Source organism: Acomys russatus, chromosome 10, assembly GCF_903995435.1.
Source record: "Acomys russatus chromosome 10, mAcoRus1.1, whole genome shotgun sequence".
In the NCBI taxonomy this organism is placed as follows: domain Eukaryota; kingdom Metazoa; phylum Chordata; class Mammalia; order Rodentia; family Muridae; genus Acomys; species Acomys russatus.
In genome coordinates, this window is record NC_067146.1 from 19,600,909 (window position 1) to 19,621,664 (window position 20,756).

The 20,756-nt window shown below is 40.2% G+C and overlaps 1 protein-coding gene across 1 annotated transcript; it reads right to left on the reverse strand.

The window, feature by feature from the left end:
- Positions 1-9,936: 9,936 nt before the first annotated feature.
- Positions 9,937-20,210, reverse strand: Wnt16 (Wnt family member 16). The gene is made up of 4 exons (XM_051151866.1): positions 20,125-20,210; positions 19,695-19,942; positions 17,612-17,898; positions 9,937-10,688 (listed from the first exon to the last, which is right to left on the reverse strand). The coding sequence occupies exons 1-4, from the start codon at positions 20,208-20,210 to the stop codon at positions 10,224-10,226; spliced, it is 1,086 nt and encodes a 361-aa protein (XP_051007823.1). The 3' UTR covers positions 9,937-10,223.
- Between the last annotated feature and the right edge of the window lie 546 nt (positions 20,211-20,756).

Genomic DNA, 20,756 nt, shown 5'->3' on the forward strand with positions numbered 1-20,756 from the left:
TGGCAATACTGTACTTTCATTCTAGAAGCATATTGATTGGGTAACCAGGCAGGTTGTACAGGACACTGATATGTATGTCCTGGTTGCTGTGAAACTATCATGGGATAACGTGGCTTTTAGGGAGGAGATTTTGTTCATATATTTGTCTCTGTATAAATATCTGCAATGTAGTGACAGTATCCTTTAAATTAAAGAGATTTTTTGGGGGCTGGTTGTATTTGTAATATTACCTTACAGTCTGCCTCCTGTTGTACCTCTTCATAGTCTTTATTTTTTCCCTCTAAAGAAATCCAGAAATAAAATGTTTCACATGAAAATTTACATCAGATTTGTGAAAAGCACAACAATTGTCCTTTTTTTTTTTTTTTTTTTTTTTTAATACAGTGAAAATGAACATTGATGTAGGTATCATTCAGGGCTCATTTCCTAGATTTTGTGTGAGCAGCGTGAAGTCCATGATTCTGTGTAAGCTATTTAGAGTGGGGCTAGAGGTGATGAAAGTCCACAGAACTGGGGACCAGGTCAAGTCCCTTCCTCAACCTGATGGAGTCATTGAAGACAACTGGGTTAGTACATTTGGAGTAATACAAGTTTTTATCAACTTTGTTATCTTCACTGGCCACGTGGTTTTCGAACAGGGATACTTTACTGTCATAGCTTTAATTTGTAAACCAAGATATTCTGTTTACTTCTAACAGCATAATAGCCACCATTGCCTGAAGTTGTAGCAGAAGATTTAAAAAGCCCTACTGACCTTTTTAGGGCATAAAGTACCTATTGTATTGTATGTGACATATATCAAATCCTCATGTATGGAGTTGCTTAAAATGCAACCTAAACAAATGTAGTGCCCACCTGCCTTTCGTGGGATGGGGCAACACTTAAAATTTGAACCTAAAATTTAGGTGGTTTGTATAAAGATCTAAAAGCAGTGTTTGCTACTTTGTTAAAAGCTGGAAGCAATTTAGATTATTTCTTGACTCTTACTGACCTTGTGGTACTGTTTCTTTCCACAAACTGAATGTAGTTCATAAGGAGACATATCTTCTATGTCCAGACAAGTTTTGTAAACTTTTAAGAGTTCTGGTGCTTCTGTACTAACTACCAGCCAACATGTAAAATGTTTCCCTCGATTCTGTGAAGGAATGGCCATTTTACAGCTCTAGGCATTGGAAAATAAATGTTGCAGGGTTTTGTTGTTTTTCTTTTGTTTTGTTTTTTAAATAATGAATGTAAGCACTCTTTGCCTCTTGTGGTTTTGTTTTTTGTTTGTTTGTTTGTTTGTATTTGGCAAAGCACTATACCTGCAGAACACTCCATGAAATCTTCCCAACCGACTTTCGTATATCTTAACATGTAAACAATTAAGTCTTTGCCATTAAACACAGTAGCATCATATCCTTTGGATATACCTGAACACGTGTAGAAGTTAAGTTGCTTGGTAACAGGCTGTCCCTTTGAGAGATGGGTTTTACGGCTGAATACATTGTTAGAAGGGGTAAGATTGGTTATGTAACTGCTGTGCTGCAGTCGTTTGCATCCAGATTCTGTCTCGTGTTGGCTGCACCAGCTTTATCTCTGGAAGCAATAATCAACCATTTTACTTTCATATCAGCCTTAGAAGTGGAACAATGTTCATTTAATGTTAATGGATTTTCCTCATTAAAGTCATGACTCTTTAACACTGATGTGTAGTAGTTGAAGTGATGTGTGAGAGCCTACAGCTGCAATTCTGTTTTTGATCACAGGTGCTCTCCTGGAACAGATATGGGAGGTGGGTGTTAAATTTGCAAAAGGAAGGTGAAAATAAGTGGCTATCTGGGAAATAAGAAAATTAAAGAAAAACCTTTATATTCTTAATTTTAATTTGGTTAAAGGTAAAATCATTGTTCATCCTGTTTTGTCAACCCTCTCTTGCAGTCTGTTTTAAGTGAAAAGAAGAAAGAACTGCATTGTGCTCAATGCGCAAAGCAGTTTAAGTTGGAAATACATTTGGCATCTTTTCAAGTCAAGATGAAAGGGGGGAAATGGTTGTTGATCAAGTTAAGGATTTGCCACGCAACCAATTACTTCCACCTCTTCAGATACATGTGATTATGGAGCTGTAGAAGCCAGAAATAGATTATTCCCTTTTCTAGAATATGTCTAAGGATTTTTGTCCTTACTAGGATGGCTTTTCTACCATAAACTAGGTTTTTAATTGTCACAATCCAATGCACACTCAACCCTCACCTCTCAAATCCCTTCCTTCTCCTATTACTCCTTCCTTCCTGAAACTCTTGGCATTGGTCAGATCAATGGTTAGATGGGATGAAAAACAGGCAGGCTTAGCCAAGAAGTGGCCGTTGTCTGTTGCCAGGCAGTATAATGGAGCATCGAAGAATGGGATGAAGGCTGGTGAAGGCCCCTTGGGGAGTCTTCCTCCAGAGGAACTACACCTTGAGAACACCTTGAGGAAGCACTTCGGTGGTGGTCAGAGGGAAAAAGGATTGGTCAGCCTTAAGGTTAGGTCACAGTGGTGTTTCTCTTGGGCTTGTTCCATAGCCATGTGATTGGTGTGGGGAGAATTGCAGTCCACTGGGTGGATAGGTGCGACTTGTTCCTAGGACTAAACTCTGTCCAGCTGTGCATCAGTTACGGCAGCTGAATATAGAGAGAACTTGAGACTGTGTTAATAAAGATGTTCCAGTTTATCGGGGAAAATTAATTTGAGCCTGCAAGCCTCTAACATTTCATAGACTTAGCTTCTGTTTGCTTGAGAGTCAGAAGAGGGCCTCAGACCTTAAAGGAGGAAATTCTGTAAGAGGGGATCCTGCCTAACGCCACAGATGTGCTTCATGTGTCCACTGGTAATGGTGTAAATGTAGCCAATTTCCTTGCCTGTAAAACAGACAGTTCTAAGATGTTTATGGTGCCAACCAAAAGTACTTGGGACAAAACACTCATTAAATCCAGTTACTGTTACTAGCCATACCTCTTGCAAACTAGTAGACTTTTAGATACAGAAATGTTACCAGGTATACATCTGTAGCTTGCCAATTCTAAGCCAGAAAGGGGCCAGTTGAACTGGACAGCGACCTCCTTAGAGGGTGAAACGCAGCTATGCTTGAGGCCACCCACGATCTCCAAGGCTCTGACTTTCCAATCTATCTCGTTCATTACTGTGGGCACCAAAGGCCCAGTCAGATGCAGGACTCGAGATTCTATGTGTTGTAGGTGGTCAGCATTTCAAACCAGTTAAAAAGGGCTCTGCTTGCCAGACTAGCTATGGAAGCGTGTAGGGAACATCGTAGGGAACACAGACATTGGCCCCCCGCTCCTACTGCAGGGTAACGTGGGACGAGCAGTAGGGCCAAGGAGACAGTGGGGCTCAGCTGCAGTCCCACTAGCATTTGCCTCTTGCTTAGAAAAGCCTGTGAGGAAGGTTCCTGCCATTGGCAGGAATCTTAAATGGGAATTTAGAAACTTTTATTATTATTATTTCTATTATTGTTTGCTTTAGGGGGATTTCTATGCACAGGCTCCACAGTATGTTGACCACTGTTCAAATGCAGTTCGGCATGGTGCTGGTACCAGTTGGCTACAGCCTGAGAGGGACAAACACAACTAGGGACAAGTGAGTTCCTCTGCCACATCTTGCCTTTCCGCATCCCCAGGGGAATCTAAGGGCCCATTGTGTGTTTACTGCTAAACATAAGTCTTACCTTCACCCCTGGTACTCAGCTTTAAACTAAGAGCCCAGTGTGAGTCTCAACATCTTATCTTAAAACCGGATGTTAAGTTTTGCATTTTTATTTGTTTATGCTTGTTGACATTAACGCGGAAGTCTGAATAATTTTCCACTTCTGCTCTAAAACTACTGTGCTTATGTTTGGTTCTGTTTACTGGGATAGAGACCTGCATTCTTTGACAAGAATAAAAATAAATGACAAGAATGTGTTGTAAGTTCAGTTCTGACCATAGGAAAAATGTCATCATGTTGGACACTGTCAGTTGGACATACTCAGTTAGTTCATGGACAAGCCAGTGAGTGGTCACTAGTGCCTGGACATTGAGAAGTCCAAGAATACAGAGTAGACGGTTCAGTTGGTGGGAGGCATAGGACAGGCAATGTGCCCTGCCTCCAGTGGTTTTCTGCTCTTTATAGGCAGACGTGAGATAAGTGAACGAGCCTGTTCCTAGACTCTTACAGAAACTGGAAACTCTTGGTCGGAATGAAGTTGAAAGCCAGCGGAACTGTCAATAGTGCATCTTCCAAAGCACTGTCAAATCTCTTTATGGAATGCTGGGTGCGGTGGCGCACACCTGTATCCCAGGGCTAGGGGAGGCACAGGCAGGCAGAATCTCTGAGTTCGAGGCCAGCCTGGTCTACATAATGAGTCTAGGACAGCCCAGCTACACAGAGAAACCCTGTCTCAAAAACAAAAATAAAACCAAAAACCTCTTTATGGAAATATTCTGGAGTACTTCCCCATGGCTCTAAATCCCATGGCATGTCAGATATGGACACAATGGCAGGTATTGCCACAACTAGTACTTTTGGGATTATTTCTATATTTAGTCAATAATGTTTAGACAACAGTGACAGTATCTTAAGAAAGAATAGGTTGTTTATTTTAAGAGAGAACAATTCTTCAAGTTGGCAAAAGAAAGAATTTGTCAAAATAGTGAAATCCATCTCTTTGAAATCCAGTACTTATTAATCAGAGAGAGGTCAGAGACCATGTGTCTTTCCCGTTGACTTCAGTTCTCCCATTCTGCTGTTTTATTCTACACTATGCTTATCCCAAAGAGCTTTGAGGAGCAAACACTGGGTTCCTGAGGAGCTTAAGATACAGGGATACATAGTAGTGAGTGCATGAAACCAGGGAAGAGTGGAGATTATGTGCTGGGAAAAGGGAGAGCTTTGATTTAGTTTTTGTATCCCCTTTGCTTGCCTTAGAATTTGAATGGGATTGAAATATGGAGCAAAAACAAAAGTTTCAACAGGGGCACAGGTTACTGTTGCTTACTTTTGGACACCAGCACTATGCAGACACAGATTATGACCACAGCTGTTAGGATGCTACTAAGATGTTTCTTGGCAGCTGTGGCGGCTACTCACACCCAGCCTTCACCCCACCACATTTTCTTCCAATTCTTACAACTTAGATGAAAGCATCCACTTTCTCTGCTCATTAGAAAGGCACATTAGAACATTTAGTTTGTGTTGACTCAGTCTACATTTGCTACCTCTCTTTGTAACACTAAGAAAGCTACTTAGAGGGTTTCTTTTCAAAGCTTTAACCTGGTGCAAATACCCTCTGGTAGTTTTTCTTTGTATGTGAAGATAAGCCATTACAGAGAATAAATATTAACTATCTTTTTAAAAGAATACCTTGTGTAGCAGTTGGCCATAAGCACCTCAGTGGGTGTGTTTATTTTTTGTGCTGACTTAAATTATTTTATATACTCAGATAATTTCTTATTGGGAGATTGATAGATTCTTGGGTGATCCAACTGTTAGCGCTGTTGGGATCTCAAATAGAGGCTAGTTTCAGTCACTTTGAGCTCCTTAACCAAGTTAATATAAGCAAACTATGAAGAAAAATCTGTAATTTCATTATACTTACAGATCCCTCAAAGCCTTTACAGGGCCAGGTGGTGGTAGTGCACAATTTTTAATCCCAGCCCTCGCGAGGCAGAGGCAGGTGGATCTCTGTGAGGTCAAGAACAGGCTGGTGTACAAAGTGAGTTCATGACAGCAAGGACTAGAAGAGAAACTCAGTCCCAAACAAAGCAAAGGAAAGCAAAAACAAACAAACAAACAAATAAAAATACACATTGTAAGCCTACTCCTGATGATTTGGATGCCGTGAGGTGCACAGCAAGAGTGGCTATAGAGAACACAAATGTGGCAGCTGGCCCATCCTGTTAGCATGAGTGGATACTTCACTGGCAGTTACTATATTTACTTCCATCATCTGAGAAATGGAGCCATAATAATGGTGCCTAATTCATGGAATTGTGAAGATTATTCATATATGTATCTATAATTGGTATATATATTCATACATACAGACATATGAATAAATCTTATTTTGGCCCATGCCAACTATACAGTGAATGATATCAAGATGTTTCCTAAAGTTGCATTTGCCTTCAAAGGAATGTGTCTCTCGCGTGTATCTCTGGCGTGCCACTGTGTCCCTATTCACGCTGTGGCACAGCCTTGCTCTTTATGTAAGACATGCTACACTTGCATACGAAAACTGAAAGTAAAGCATGGATCACTACAACTTATCTTTCCTTAGAAAGGTTTTCTTAGGGACTATTTGTGGTTCTTGCAGAAAAAAACTTGAACTTTTCTTTCCTCAAGTCAGCTTAGTAGATCACAGTGCTCCAAGTGAAGAACTAACTAACTGGTGGCTTATTTCCCAGTCTTTGAGGACTTAACAGGAGGTGATAGAAAAAATTCCAGCGACTCACAAAGGGCCGGCACTTCTGGCTCCACCTTGTTGAATTTTAAGAGTCACAGGTAAAAGTTCAGTACTGATCCTGACTAGAACTGTTTGTATCAGTACTAACGATGCTTCAGAAAAAAGTGTGTTTCAAAAATATGCGCTGTGAATAGCACATGATTCTAAAGCTGCAAGGACGTGTAAAGTCATAGCAAGTAAACATATGAGAATAATGTGTAGTTCCACGAACTCTAGAACAAGGCAAATACCATCCAAACTGGGAATAGGGAATACTGTGGCTATTAATATTGAAAAGTTTGGAAAGGTTCTGTAGCGCACTGTAACCAGAGAAATGCTTTCCACATTCCTAGTCCAGAGGTTACAGATGATGCTATTGTTTAATATGCATTTCTTTATTATTATTATTTTTTTTAATTTTATGATAGAGTCTCACTATGTAGCCATGGCTAGATTGGAATAGACTTTATAGAGCAGACCAACCTGGAACTTACAGAGATCTGTGTGACTTCCTCTCCCGAGTGTTGGCATTAAAGGTGTGTGTTAACATACCTGGTTTATTTTTTCTTAATTTCATTTTAAGATGACCCATTCTCTCTTATTAGTTCCAAATCAGGAAGAAAAAAAAAATCAAGAAAACTTAAACTCTGAAGTTGAAAAACTAATACATTAGTGGCCCTGTTCCCATACACATAATCCATAAGATTTGGGCTTGATTCGCCTGGCTGTGAGTTCTATGTGATGCCAGACACTGCAAACACACCTCTAGAACTAGGCCATGTAATGCTTTGTTGGCGGCAGGCATTCAACTACCCTTTCCTGGCAAATTAAGGCCCTGGTTTTCCTCTCCTCTCCAGCCTCAAACTGCTTAAATTAGTTGGAGCTAAAACCTTCTGCTGGTGCCCAGCGAGGGACCAGATTGGTATTACACAGATAAGAATATCTGTTGACAACCCTTGACTCCAAATTGTCACTGTGATTGGCTCAGCTATGAGCACATTTAACCAGTCCATGCTCACGTCAACTCAGATCTTTGCCAGACCTTTTGGGAAGGAAACTCTCGTCCGGCTTCGAAATAAACAACTAGAAAATGACCTCTGTTTTTCCTTAGAAGGCAAGGTCTGCAGATGTAGTGGCCATGTGACTGAGACAAGCAGACGGAGCTGCCAGGGGTGCAAGAATTTCAGGCACACAGCATTCAGGACAATGCAGAACCCAGAAGAGGGTGATGGTGAGAGAGCTGAGCCTAAGGACGATGTGGGCACTATTGAGAATGCTTCCCCCGGGCCAGTTAACAGTTAAAGTTTTCAATCCCTGAGTCAGTGTGCTTTCTTTAATGTGGAAGTCAGTCAACTCTTGGTTTGCTGTTATTTGCAACATTATGACAGATGGCAAAATCCTCAAGGATGACTTCAGGGCCTGTGCCAAAGATAAGAAGGAAAAGGCCCCAGAGACAGCCTGGGAGTGAGACATTCTTCCTTGGCCTCCTAGACAGGACAGCCAAACAGGCATTGGGATTCCCAAGCAATGGCTGAAGGGTCACCAGCTATTAGTGAATCAGAGGCTGATTGACTTTCAGCCAGTCGGTAGAAGAATATGCAGTTTTCTAATTAGTAGAGTTAAAGGCTAATGTTTGCCATTGTCTTAAAAGGGTCATTATTTTCCAGGCAGATAAAGTGGAGTTGCTTTGCAAAAAGAACATGAGGGTGCCCCAACCCCACATCACTCTAGTCAGAGAATAGCAAGGAAAGGAAAACAATTGTTTCAGATTCACATTGTATTTGTTCATTTGCTGTGTCCATATTTTTCATTTATCAAATAGTAACTGTTAGACTTTAAGGGTCACAATTAAGTGTTCAGTCCTGATCTTTGACATCAGAATTGAGAAATCTTTTGCTCAGCGTTGGTTAAAAAAAATTGATAGGAAATAGATTCAAATCTTTGATAAACATTTATCTTATTAATAAGGAAAAGAATATTCTTTTGAAACCATTCTGAACTTAGAAAAACTATTTTCCATATAATTCTAAATTATTTAGCAAAGTATGAAAGCATAAGCATTTACATTAAAGTACAATCTTAAATATAGGCCTGTGACATTTGACTGGGTACTTTGTGAATATGAACATATATGTGTGGATCAAAACAAGAGAGATTGGGGATTTAACTCAATGGTAGAGCACTTGCTTAGCAAACACAAGACCCTGGGTCCTGTCCTTAGATCTGCCCCGTGCCCTGCCCCCGCAAAAAAATAAAAAAATAAAAAATAAAAATAAAAAAAGAAAAGAAAAGAAAGAAAATCAGCAGTCAACATTCAAATGGAAAGGCAACATTGCATAAAATATAATAAATATCCAGGGTATCAAATTCAACATTATTCTGGCTTAGATTCCATTTCCCAGCTAGACTTTTACCGTGAAATGTGTTATAATAAAGCAGAGCTAAGGTTGAAAAAAGAATTCAATTTCTCTGGCTACCGAAATAACACGATCTTCAGTATTTTGTAATATACTTTAATCTGTAGCATAGAAAACTGTCATTTTCAAGACAGTAGGTCTACACAGAGAAACCCTGTCTCAAAAAAAACCAAAAATAGAACTTTTTAAAAAAAGAAAACTGTCATTTTGGCAAGAAATACACACCTAGGTAACTGCCTCAATTAACTTATCTTTCAATGTTTTAAAAAATAATTAGTAGTATGAAAAAGACACAAAGGCTATGTTATTTCTTGACATAACATTATTCTAGTGCTCTCAGACTTTAATAATAAATGTCTTTAAGTCTTAATATATGTTATATAAGTTAAGTACTATATTTACAAAATATAAAACTTTTAAAGTAAAATACTATACAAAATACTGTCTTTATACAACTAAGGGTGCTTTAGCTTTTTACTTCCATTTTTTTCTCAGCTCTTTCTAAGGGTCCCACCCCCTAGTATGTCACAAGTGAGTTTTTAATGGTGGAAACTGGTCTACAATAAAAGGACAAATCCGAAGATTAAAAGTGATATAAATTTTGCAGAGTTTTTTTAACTCTCTAGGCAAATCTTCTTGATTAAAGACACTTAAAAATCCAAATCATGTTTCACTTTTAATGTTTTGATTCTTTTTTTATTGCTTAACATGTTTAAAAGGACTTTGAAAGGGATATTGTATCTCTTAACGAGGATACTTCTCAGTGGCCCTTCTTTAGAAGTATATGAAAGTAGAAAGTAAGCACCTCCTCCTCAGTTAATTTTCAGCATCTTTTGTCTATGCACAAACAATATAATTGATTCTATTAAAAACACCAAGGAAAATGCAATTCATGTGTACTGCTCCTTACTCCTATAAGAGATGTCTTTAAATAAATGGTCGATGTGCACCCACCATGACTGATTTCTGTAACTGAGTCCCCAGTCTAAGATCTTATCCTGAGCCTGAACCAGTTCTCTGACATAAGGGCCTTCTCCCCTCTTTTTCCTTATTTTCTTTTTTTCCTTCTTCGTATCACTTTGGAAACATGTTGAAGTTCCCTATGTGTCAATGTATATTCTCCAAACCATCCAAAGGAGAGTGCCATCCTTTTTAACTTTAGAATCCTAAGCAATCCTCATGATCGCCTTGTGGTTGAATACCTATCAGAAAGAAGAAATTGCGTGTTGGCTCGGGGGTCTGGGAAAACAATTACAGGCAGCAATTTCCACAGCCGTGCACAGTAGGGGGCGCTCTCAAGATTCCAACACCCTTGCCTGCTCCTGAGTCTCAGGCTAGGATGGAGAGGTTACTTACAAGTGTGAACATCGGTCATGCTTTCACACCTTCTGCAGCGGACGTAGCAGCACCAGATAAACTTACACTCACACCTCTCCACGTGCCTGACCACGTGGGTGTTGTAGCCTCTGCCGCAGCAGAGGAGGTTGCAGCCATCGGCGCCTCCTGAAGTACGGTTGCACTCTCTGCCCTGTGTCCCAGGAATGCCCAGTTTCTTGTTCTCCACACAGTAGTTGGGAGACTTATGAACGTATAGCAGGTCGTCCTTGAGAATGGGTGTCTGCCTTTGATCTTTTTCTCTCCTGCGCATTTTCCTCTTGGTTTTGTCTGAAATCTGGATGCTGTTTTCATATTTATCCTTTAAAAAATGCCCAATCTTTTCAAAAGAAGACATAGTTTTCCAGCAGGTTTTCACAGCACAGGAGCCGGAAACTCCATGGCAGCGGCAGTCCACAGACATTAACTTGGCGACAGCCTAAAACCAACAATGATTGTGTTCAAATGTCATTGGTGCAATGTTTCACTCAACAGCAGAAACAGTTAAACTAGCCACTCAAGTTTCTTGTGCTTTCTCTACAAAAATGATGGTTTGAACATAAACCATCCTTAAGCTTGTTTAGAGCTCAGAAATTTTGTCATTTACTTCTGTCTAAATGTTCTGGGTTTTATATAGAAACCCTTGCCTCACTTCCTTTAAAACAGTAAGGGGTAGGGTGGGACAGCGAGGTGTTCACTGAATGCTGCCTAGCCTGCAAGTCTAAGCTGGATTCCTGGGAAACCACATGGTAGTAGTAGGAAAAACCAGTCCCGGAAAGGTGTATTTTGACTTCCACATGTGCACCATGGCATGTGCATACCATACAGTAAATAGCTATATAAAATGTGTAAAATAAATTAGTGTCAGGCCACCTACTTTTATTACTCACCAAAGACAGCTGGAAATCTTATAGGGAAAGTACTCTTATTTCTAGTAACTCGCTCATTTGGGGATGAGAAAGGATGCTTGTGCTTGCCTGCATGTTTCTGATGCCATTTAAAGTCTTGCCATTCAAGGATGGTCCATGGACCACCAGCTCCGGCATCTCTTGTAAGAGATGTAGACAAGCCTGGTCATAAGCCAGACATATAGAATGGAAGGCTACATTTTTCAACCAAATTACTTTCACAGTGCACACAGGGAAACGGCGACAGAACTTTCCAAGTAACCAATTCCCAAACCCTTGAAATCTGATTGAATGGGGTGAGCTGCTTGACCAATAGAGCGGTACCCTGTGGCGACATCTGCTGATGCTATTGAGCCTTCCTGGGTTTGGTCACTATAGAATCCTCACCAGGGCATAAAGGGGGAGTGAGAATGTGCCGTGCGCTGGCCACGGGCCACACGAGCAAACCTGCCCCAAGTTAGATTTTCTAAGGGAGAAGGAGCTAGGGTGTGGTGGTGGCTGATGAGTTCTTCTGCTATTCTGGAAAGCCAATTGAAAACACAGCTTCTATTCTTGATGGATAAACAGGATTATATCTTAACACAGAATAAAAACAGAATAATGTGCCTGGGGTCACACAGCTCTTGGGAGGGTGAGGCAGAAAGGCTGTGAATTTCAGGCTAGCCTGGGGAATTTAGTGAGAGCTCAGGCCAACCTAGGCTGCAGAGTGGGACCTTGTCTGAAGAACAGGGAAAGAGGTTCGTGTTTATATAATTTAAAATTCATTTGTAAGTGCGGAAGCTCAGTTTGTTCAGCCGGGGGCACAAATTATGGTTATGAACACTGTCAGTCTTCTCTTTTTGATCTAGAGCAGTACAAAATATATACATGTTTCCTACTCATATGTCTTTAAAACAAGAGCATGTAATCCTTTTTTTTTTAAATAGTGTATCGTAATAATAATGTATTCTGGTGTTTTATATTATATACATAAAGTCTATCCATGTAGAATAAAATTTCAAATTTCATCAATTTATTGGACTATTTTATTTGACTCAAGATTAAAGAAAAATATAATGCTCTCACTAAATTTAGTAATATTATAAATTAAAAACCAAAGCTTTGCATTAAGTAGGTATTACTGAATTCATCCATTTTCTTAGCCTGTTGTTTGATGCGTGCTAAGGTCTAAATGCTTCTGTCTTTGATGGTGTCAGAGTAAGAGGTAAGATGAATTTTCCAATGAGCCTAACTAACAAATAAGAGAGTTCTAAAGTTTTAGGGCTCTAACCTCTTACATATCAACATTGCTTCCTGCAGTCCCCAGACGATGGCAGAGCACATTAATAAATCGTCGGGACTAGTTGTAGAGCTGACATTCTGTCAACATGCTGGGCAAAATGAAAAATGAACCCACGCAACTCAATGACTTAAAAAACTATGCATATAACCTCCCAATAGAAGTCTGAATTCCACTTAAGGTGCTTATCAAAACTACAAAGTGACCAAGACTCTATTAGTACCAAGATGTCTGCAAGACAGCATTTTATAACATTTTCTGAATAGTCCAACCACACAGAATATTTCAAACAAGTGATATTGCATTGCAGCCTTAACTGAGAACATATGATATTGATTTGTACAATGTATAATGCTTCCCAGTAGCACTTAAAACAATCAGAAAAATAATATTCAAACCATGTCCTTTCTAGAACATAGGACATAATAACTTTTATTCATAAAACTTCAAAGCTAATAAATGCATCTGCTACTTAATACATATAGGAAAACACCCTATGGTGATAAAAAAGCAACTTACTGCATAAAGTATGGCACATAGATAATCTGATTTATGGCATTTGGTATTCACAAAATACTTGCTTCTTTAAGAGGTCTGTATGCAGATAAATGTTTAAAAGTAATGCAATCAGGCACTTTGTTCATATTTTAAGTGATAACGGATATGAGAAAAATAAAAAAAGCTCAATCGATGCAGGTAATAAAACAAATTGTCCGAGAAGCCCCAGGCCTGAGAGTGAGTTTATGTTTAAACCGGATCAGCGTTCCCGATAGTCATCACCTGGTGATTTAAAGCTGCTTTCCCTTCAGATCACGACTGGGAGCCCAACCTCCTTTTATTAACCAGTTCAGACATGGTGTTGTTGGTTTGCAAAGTACGGGAGACAGAGTAGATGGCTCATCAAATGACTATTGAACTGCTCGCCCACACAAGCAGCTTTAACACATCTTGGGAGGCTAACCTGCCTGGGAAGAGGTAACAAAAATCACCTTCATTAGGAGAAGCTGCCGCTGGCAGGCAGGTCAGTGGTCCTGGGAGGCTTTGAGCCAGCAGTCCACCAGAACTGCTTCATAGTTTGGACGAATGAAAAGAGACTTGCATATTCAATTTTGTCATCTATTAGGCTTAGCTTAGGATTTTGCTGGATTTTCCTACTCTAGAAAACAACGCTTTTTAAATACCAGGTGTTCATAATTTTCTGCTACTATGCTTGAAAAAGTTTAGTTCTATGAACTTTTGATCAAAATTGACCCTAACACAAGTAGAAGAAATAGTATTGTCATAGGTATGACCATATTCATTTTCTACCCTAGAATTTACATCTATAAATGAACTTAAAGGAGAAGAACCCCAAGAATTTCACATAGGAACCGGGTCCCTATAATGTTCCAAAGCTATAACTCAGGATTAAGGTAAAGCAATATAGTCAACGCTTGGAGAAGCCCGAGAAACAGGAAATTTCCGAGTAGAAACTCACATGGTTCAGCTTTGCCGGCATTAGTGTTTCTTGGAGCACATTTTTATAAATTATGCACTTGATCTGGTTTTATAGCAAGAAATTCTTTTCATTTAATATGCAGTTAATGAACAGGTACTTAGTTGTGATTCCAATTTTATAGAAAAATAAACAGTGTGGTTAAGACACTTGCCGTACATAAATTGATGATATATGATATAAGGTTTTTATAACTCGGCAAGATAATGTTAGAAAAACAGAAAAACGAAAGTGGAAAATAGAAGTATATTTAAGGATATTGCAGAGCCTCTATAAAATGTGTATCCTGTATCTTTTCTGCTGCAGTTCTTAATTAATGTGAAACTGCTCGTGTGAGCTGCATTGGTTGCTCTGATGTTTTCTGGTAACGGGAAAAGAGAATAGCAACCGAGTGAATTGTGTGTGGTTATGGGAAAATTCCTTTCTCTCCCCTAGTTGAGTTGTTAAGGTTTATAATGATGCTAACAAAGGAATGTTTTGTTAACTATTGCAAACAGATGTGCGCATTTTGGTGGAGTAGTGTAAAACTATAGGAGAGCAATTAGGAAAGTGGCATTTAATCTACGGGGTTCCTCGTGGAAGTTTTGGGTTGGTAAGTCTCTAATGAAGTGAAATAGGACAGATGTATCGCAACTAAGCACAGACACCAACGAGGAGATGGTCCCAGGACTAACTGCTTCCCAGTTCTGAGTTGAAGGTAATGCTGTGGATGGAGACTGTTTTCCACATGCTTTTCTACCCAGCCTTTACTAGGAATGGCCAGAAACTGGTGTGGAGCATTCTGTAAGCAACATTTCATTGTGTCAGCCATCAGAGGATCTGTTTAATTTGAGAACTCTGCGAGTTAAGATCGGATGGGTGTGCTTAGGATTCCTAGTCCTCTGACCCACTTTATCCCTTTCTATCCCAAAATACATTTGACCCTGCTGAAAAGCCAGGCACAGTTGTGTTGTTCGACGACTTATAAATATTCTTGAAACAGGTCAATGAAAATTTGGGGGTCTGTCCTTCCCACTTTGTTGAGTTACTCATAATAAAGCAAATTATGGGGTAGGAAAACTTAAAAGTTTATGAGGTAGACATGGTAAGAATGGAAATATTTTAAGCACACCAAAAGAAATACCCATAAATATTCCAAGTCACATTATTCCCAGAAGTTCTGCCCCTGGAAGACATCACATCATCCTCACAGCCAATCACCGCCCAGCAACATTATTCTTGGAGTCATAACTTTAGGAATGGTGTCAGAAACCAATTGGGAATCAGAGTATTTAAGGTCAGCGGTTAGGAAATCATCCTGCTCACAGCACTACTCAGCGCCAGTACCCACACTTCTCTGAACGCTTTCCTACATGTTGAGTTTGGGATTTTGAGACTAGAAAAACCAACTCAGTTGAATACAGACCTTAAACTTTACTCAGACAAATATGCCTGACAGATCAAAATCATAATAGCCAATATTAAAAATTGAGTCAATTTCTCATCCATGTTAGAGAAAACCTGTTTTTTGTTTATTTAGACTTTTTTTTTTAAAGCTGCCAGTGGAAAGAAAAATACAAAAATATTTTGAATTATAATACCTCCTGAGAAAAGACCAACATAAACATTCATGTATTACCCTTAAAATAACCAGGTAAATGTTTTGTGAAATTTTAGGATTCCATCTAGAACAGCATGAGGAAAAAAAGGTTCAGTAAGGAAAAGTGAAGTTTTCACAAAATGTGTACCTCTGTGTGTGCTGAATTGTTCCTTGCCAATATAGAAAACCAGCAAAAAATTGAGATTTTTTTCCCCTAGCCAATAATGTATTGTATTAAAATTGATCCTGAGCAAAACAAAACTGTGAGTAACAGTTTAAGACCAATATTAACAATGATAGAGTCAAATGTGGCTTCCTAATTTGCAATTCTTAACACACAAGATGAAATAAAACTGCATGTTATTAGTAAAACTAATTTTATTTAATTCAAATGCTTTAGGGTCTTCCATGAGCTCAGACGCAACTTTATTTATTTGTTAATCAGAAGATGAGCTTCTTAGTTTTGCTTTTTTTCGGTTAAATGTTTAAATCACTATCAAACTGTTTAAAGAACAACTAATAATAAATATTTATGTAATCATTTTCTTAACCTTTAAACATAGTAATTTGATGTACCCTAATGTTTTTCTTGAACATAATGTTAGAGCTTAGAAGAAAATACATTAATTGCATTTAACTTCTTTCACATTAATATGTTAGAAGTAATAAATATTCCTTTACTTAAATTCAATCAACATCTCATTCTTATTTTCACAGGGCAAAAGGCATATGTCTAACAGCAGTACTCAACAAAGGCAATTGTTAGCTACATGAAATATCCTTTCTGAAGCTCCTAAATGAACTATGGAAAACTTGGATAACTTATTTATTGATTTTCTCATTTTCTATTTTGCCTTTTTGAATTGCATAGTCAAATGAAATGGAAACTGTAAATATAAACATTAAGACTTTCTGAATACTCTAGCTTTTCGTATTTTAAATGAAGGCAGCTAAATAAAGAAAACTGGCTGGTGGAACTCCCAGGTATTGTGAATGAGCCCCATTATTCACTTACCAAAAATCTAAAAAACAAATGCAACATATACTTTAACTATTCCTAAGAGATGCTGCAACTTGTCTGAATTCACTTCAGGAGGATGTGGCAGACTGCAGTAACTACATTTGAGACCTTGACAGGTAATTGGAAATTCAAAATAATGTACAATAAATGCTGATAGGTCTGTCTTGAAAAGTTTATTATGACATAGAAAATATGTATTCATAAAAATGTTACAGTCTTTTAGGAAAGTTACAGTGAATTGCCAAACAATTCAACAGTGTTGTAGACCAAGCTTTATTGTATGAATAGGCAGTAATGTAAATATATAAAAGCTAAGTAAGCTACACACATATTTCTTTTTAAGAAAACACTTTCTAAAACCAGAATTTATAAAGGAGCTCACTAGGTGCTAGGTCCTGACTTTCAACTCCTCTCAACCTATCATCAATATAGCTATATTTTAAAATGCCTTTCTTTGCATTTAATATAGCCATAGCTTTATATTTAATATTCTTTTATGAGCTTTAATCAAACCTAAATTACTTTATACAATTAACAATTTTCCATAAAAAGTTTGCTTTACAAAAAAAGTAGTGGTTGTATATTTCCCAAGAAAACTTACTGGAGAAAATAAGATAAACCTGACTACATAGTAACATGTTTTAGAATTGTTGCCTACTAAACAGCAGATTTAAAATAATAATCACAATTCAAGTGGGAGGATGGGGATAACACTGGATTCAGCCCAATAAGTGATAGATAGACACTATAAATCCCATTCTGGAAATGCCAGAAAGCAGGTTAGTGAGTAACTAATGAGACAACAGGAACATGCATATCTTCTAATTAATAATGTGTCGATATACAAAGTGCACCAATGGCCAATACACTCTGTTGTAGAACTTAACTCATATCAGTGGTATCTGCCTAAACTAAACCAACATAATCAAATATGCGCTCATGAAGGGATACATGCCTATTTATTTCTTATACTGCTAGTGTTTGGCTTTTAAATTGTTGGTATAGATTCACCCGGAAGCATTAACGCCAGCATTATTTACCCAACGACACTAAAGTCTTAGCCAATTCTGCAGTGCGTACCTGCCGTCCAGCTTCGTTGTTGTGTAGATTCATGGCCAGCAGCACTTTGCTCTCTTTTGCTGTGGTGTTTCTGATGGGGAAATCTAGAAACTTTCTGCTGAACCACATGCCGTATTGTACATCATCAGAGCATCCTCCCCAGTGCCAGCCTTCACTGGCTGAGCCACCGTTTTGCAAGGTGGTGTCACAGGAACATTCTGTCATGTTTCCTGCACTGCACGACCTGGTGACAGAGTGCACCAGGCCTGCAGCCATGATGGCATAGATGAATGCTGTCTCCTTGGTGCCTAGGAAGAAAACATTGAGAAATTACAAAGCGATCATTTTCTGTTGAAATTCTGCCCTAAATCTCTTCCTTATTGTCATTACCAGGCAATCAGTTTCTCAGGTGTTCACAATGGATGCTGTAATTTATGAATTTTTTGGAAAGGAAGCCTACTATGCTAAACCTTAAAAGAAAAAGCAGCATTATTTTTCAAGATTCGATGCCACATGTCAAATTGTCACCCACTTTGCTCATATGTTATAATTCACGCTTGCTTTTAAATTTGGAACCCTCACCAGTAACTGCCGTAGTGCCTCATGGATAGGAGGAGCTCATTAGTACATGTTGAATATAAGCCTTTTGCATGGACAGCATAAATGGCAACTTAAAAGGAAACAGTTTCCTTAACTTTTACAAAGTGTGCTGCATCACAAAACACAAGTGGAAAATTTTGGTGAGATTCTTGATAATATGTGTCAGAATGCAAACTAAAATTAGCAAAAACCAAGACAACTGGTAGAAAAATATTCCTTTTCTTTCACATCAAAAATAAGATTTTAAAAGGGGAGAATATAATGAATAACAATCACTGACATTATGTGGTTAGCATTTTACGAAGTACAGCTGGCCTTATAGTCATAAAACTAATGAAAACAAGATAATTGAAAACTTGCAAAAAATTTGAATTGTTGTGGAAAAGTACACTATTTTGAAACAGTTGCATTTTGCACTCTTTCAGTAGAGTTAGAGTTAAAAATCTTTGAAATCCAAATTCCATAAAGACATTTATGAAATAGACTAGAAAGGACTCAGCAGGCAACTCTTTTTCTTTCCAGATGTTTAGATTGGAATAGAAACAGCTTCACACCCGTTGTCCAATAAACCTTTTCGCAGAGAATGCTTCTGCATTTAGCAACTGTTTAGGACACATCATTCTTCTCTTCCTTGCTTTTCTTTCTTATTCCTCCAGGATCTTACTAACCTCCCCCGCCCCTCCCGCCCCAACCCCTAGACCAGGGATGCTGGGCAGCACTTGCCAGCCAAAACTCAGAATTGAGTACATATCGCTCTGGGGAGGCTCGTGGAGAAACTGTGTGAGGAAGGGTCAAAGGGAAACGAACTTTAAAAAACGACAGCGCATCTTTAACGCCTCGGGCCTAAAACTCTCTGACTAGGCTGAAATTCCAGGAAGCATCCTAGCTCTGAGCACCATTATCAATCGCTAAGTCACCACGCACGTGGAAGAACTTTTTCCACACCCTGTGCCGCGGAAAGTGAGCCCAGTCAAGGAAAGATGGAAAGAATAGAAACCGGGGGATGCAAAAGAAGTTGCTCTCAAGTGACGGTCCTTTAAAAAACAAAAACAAAAAAACCACCATTGTGCACTAAACCTGGCGTTCCCAGGAGTCAATAAAACGCGAGGCTGTGCTTCAATTAGCCACTTGTCCACCGCGCTGTGCGCTACAGAGCTGCTTAAATCAAAGCAGATGCGGCAGCAACATTCCCGGCTGTAGACCTAATGTTTGTCCAGCTGGTCACCCACCGAGCCGGGCGGCACGAGGTCCTACGGTCGACAGGGTGGGGACTCAGTTTTCCTGCAACTTTGGCAGGGAACATGAGAAGGGAGGAGAACTGTAGCCCTTTTAAACGTCCCTCTCTAGGGCCACACCTGCACGCTGGGGTCTGGCCCCTGTCGCCCCAGTTTCCCTGCACCCTAAGTTCTATTTAAAGATTTCGCGAGCACCAAATGGTGCAGGCACTGGCAGAAAAGTGGTAGCCTTGTATGTCTCGCCATCCCCAGGGGTCTTGGTGACTCACCGCTACTCAGCTCATAGCCAAAGAGGGGGCCTGTGGCGAGCGGAGCAGTTGTGGCGGTGGCGACCATACAGTTCCACCTCTCGTGTCGGAATTGGCTCCTGCACTCCTGAATGCCCAGCCGGGCGCCCTCGCGGATGCTAGGCAGCAGGTACGGTTTCCTCTTGCACAGCTCCTTCTGGCGGCTGTTCAGTGGCAAGCCGGTGCAGCCTAGCTTCTCCGGTACCCCGAAGGAGGCGATGCCCAACCACCTGTAAGACGCGGCGCCCCTGAGGTAAGTCGCTCTCCTGCCCTCCCCTCCCCTCCGCTACCTCAGACGCATTAGCTCAGCGGTCCTAGGCTCCCCGGCCCTCCTCCCGGGGCCTCCATTTGAAAGGCACGCGTCATCCCTTTGACCACCTACCCTAAATGCCTCCGCAGCTCCCATACTCACATCCAGTTGCCCTCGGTTCCGCAAGGGAGCAGCGAGAGCATGGCTGCCCACAGTGCGCACAAGCGCACAAGCGCTGCTCTGTCCATGGCCCACGCATGGAGTCCCCCAAACCCTTCCACTCCGCTCCTGTCCCCTCTCTCCAGAGGTCCGCAGGACCCGTGGTCAGTTTCCTAGCACCCAGTTGTTCCTTGCTCTCTTTTTCCTGGAAGGTAACATTAAAAAGGGCAGCAAGGGTCAGAGACTATCAGCAGTCCCCCAGGCCCCAGCAAGATGAGGTGGAGAAAGTAGCCCAAAGTCCTCTCGCGCAGAGGTGCGTACGTGCTGGAGATGGAGGAGCGTCCCTCACATTCCAAGGTGAGAAACTTCTGCTGATGTCTCTGTGTCTCCATCGCCCCAGGCTTCTCCTCGCATCTCCTCCCCCCCACGCCCCCGACCGCGCTTGGCGCCTGATTGGCCCAGCTGCAGTCCCGTATCTCACCATCTGGAAACTTCAGTGCCTCATTGGCTAACAGTGGGCTCGGCGGGGGGCGCTCCTGGCTTGAGCCTCCGTAGGTGTCTGACTAGACTTAGGAGTGTCACGACCTTTCCTCCTGTCAGGATGTCCTTACAGGAGGTCACTGCAAGACTGAATC

Bases quoted from the DNA above. Each gene is read 5' to 3' on its own strand.
- Wnt16 (XM_051151866.1), bottom strand. From the start codon at position 20,210: ATGGACAGAGCAGCGCTTGTGCGCTTGTGCGCACTGTGGGCAGCCATG. The intron at 17,899-19,694 runs GTGAGTCACCAA...TTTTCTTCCTAG, and splicing joins TGGCTATGAGCTGAGTAGCG to GCACCAAGGAGACAGCATTC. The intron at 10,689-17,611 runs GTACGCACTGCA...TGTTGGTTTTAG, and splicing joins ACAACGAAGCTGGACGGCAG to GCTGTCGCCAAGTTAATGTC.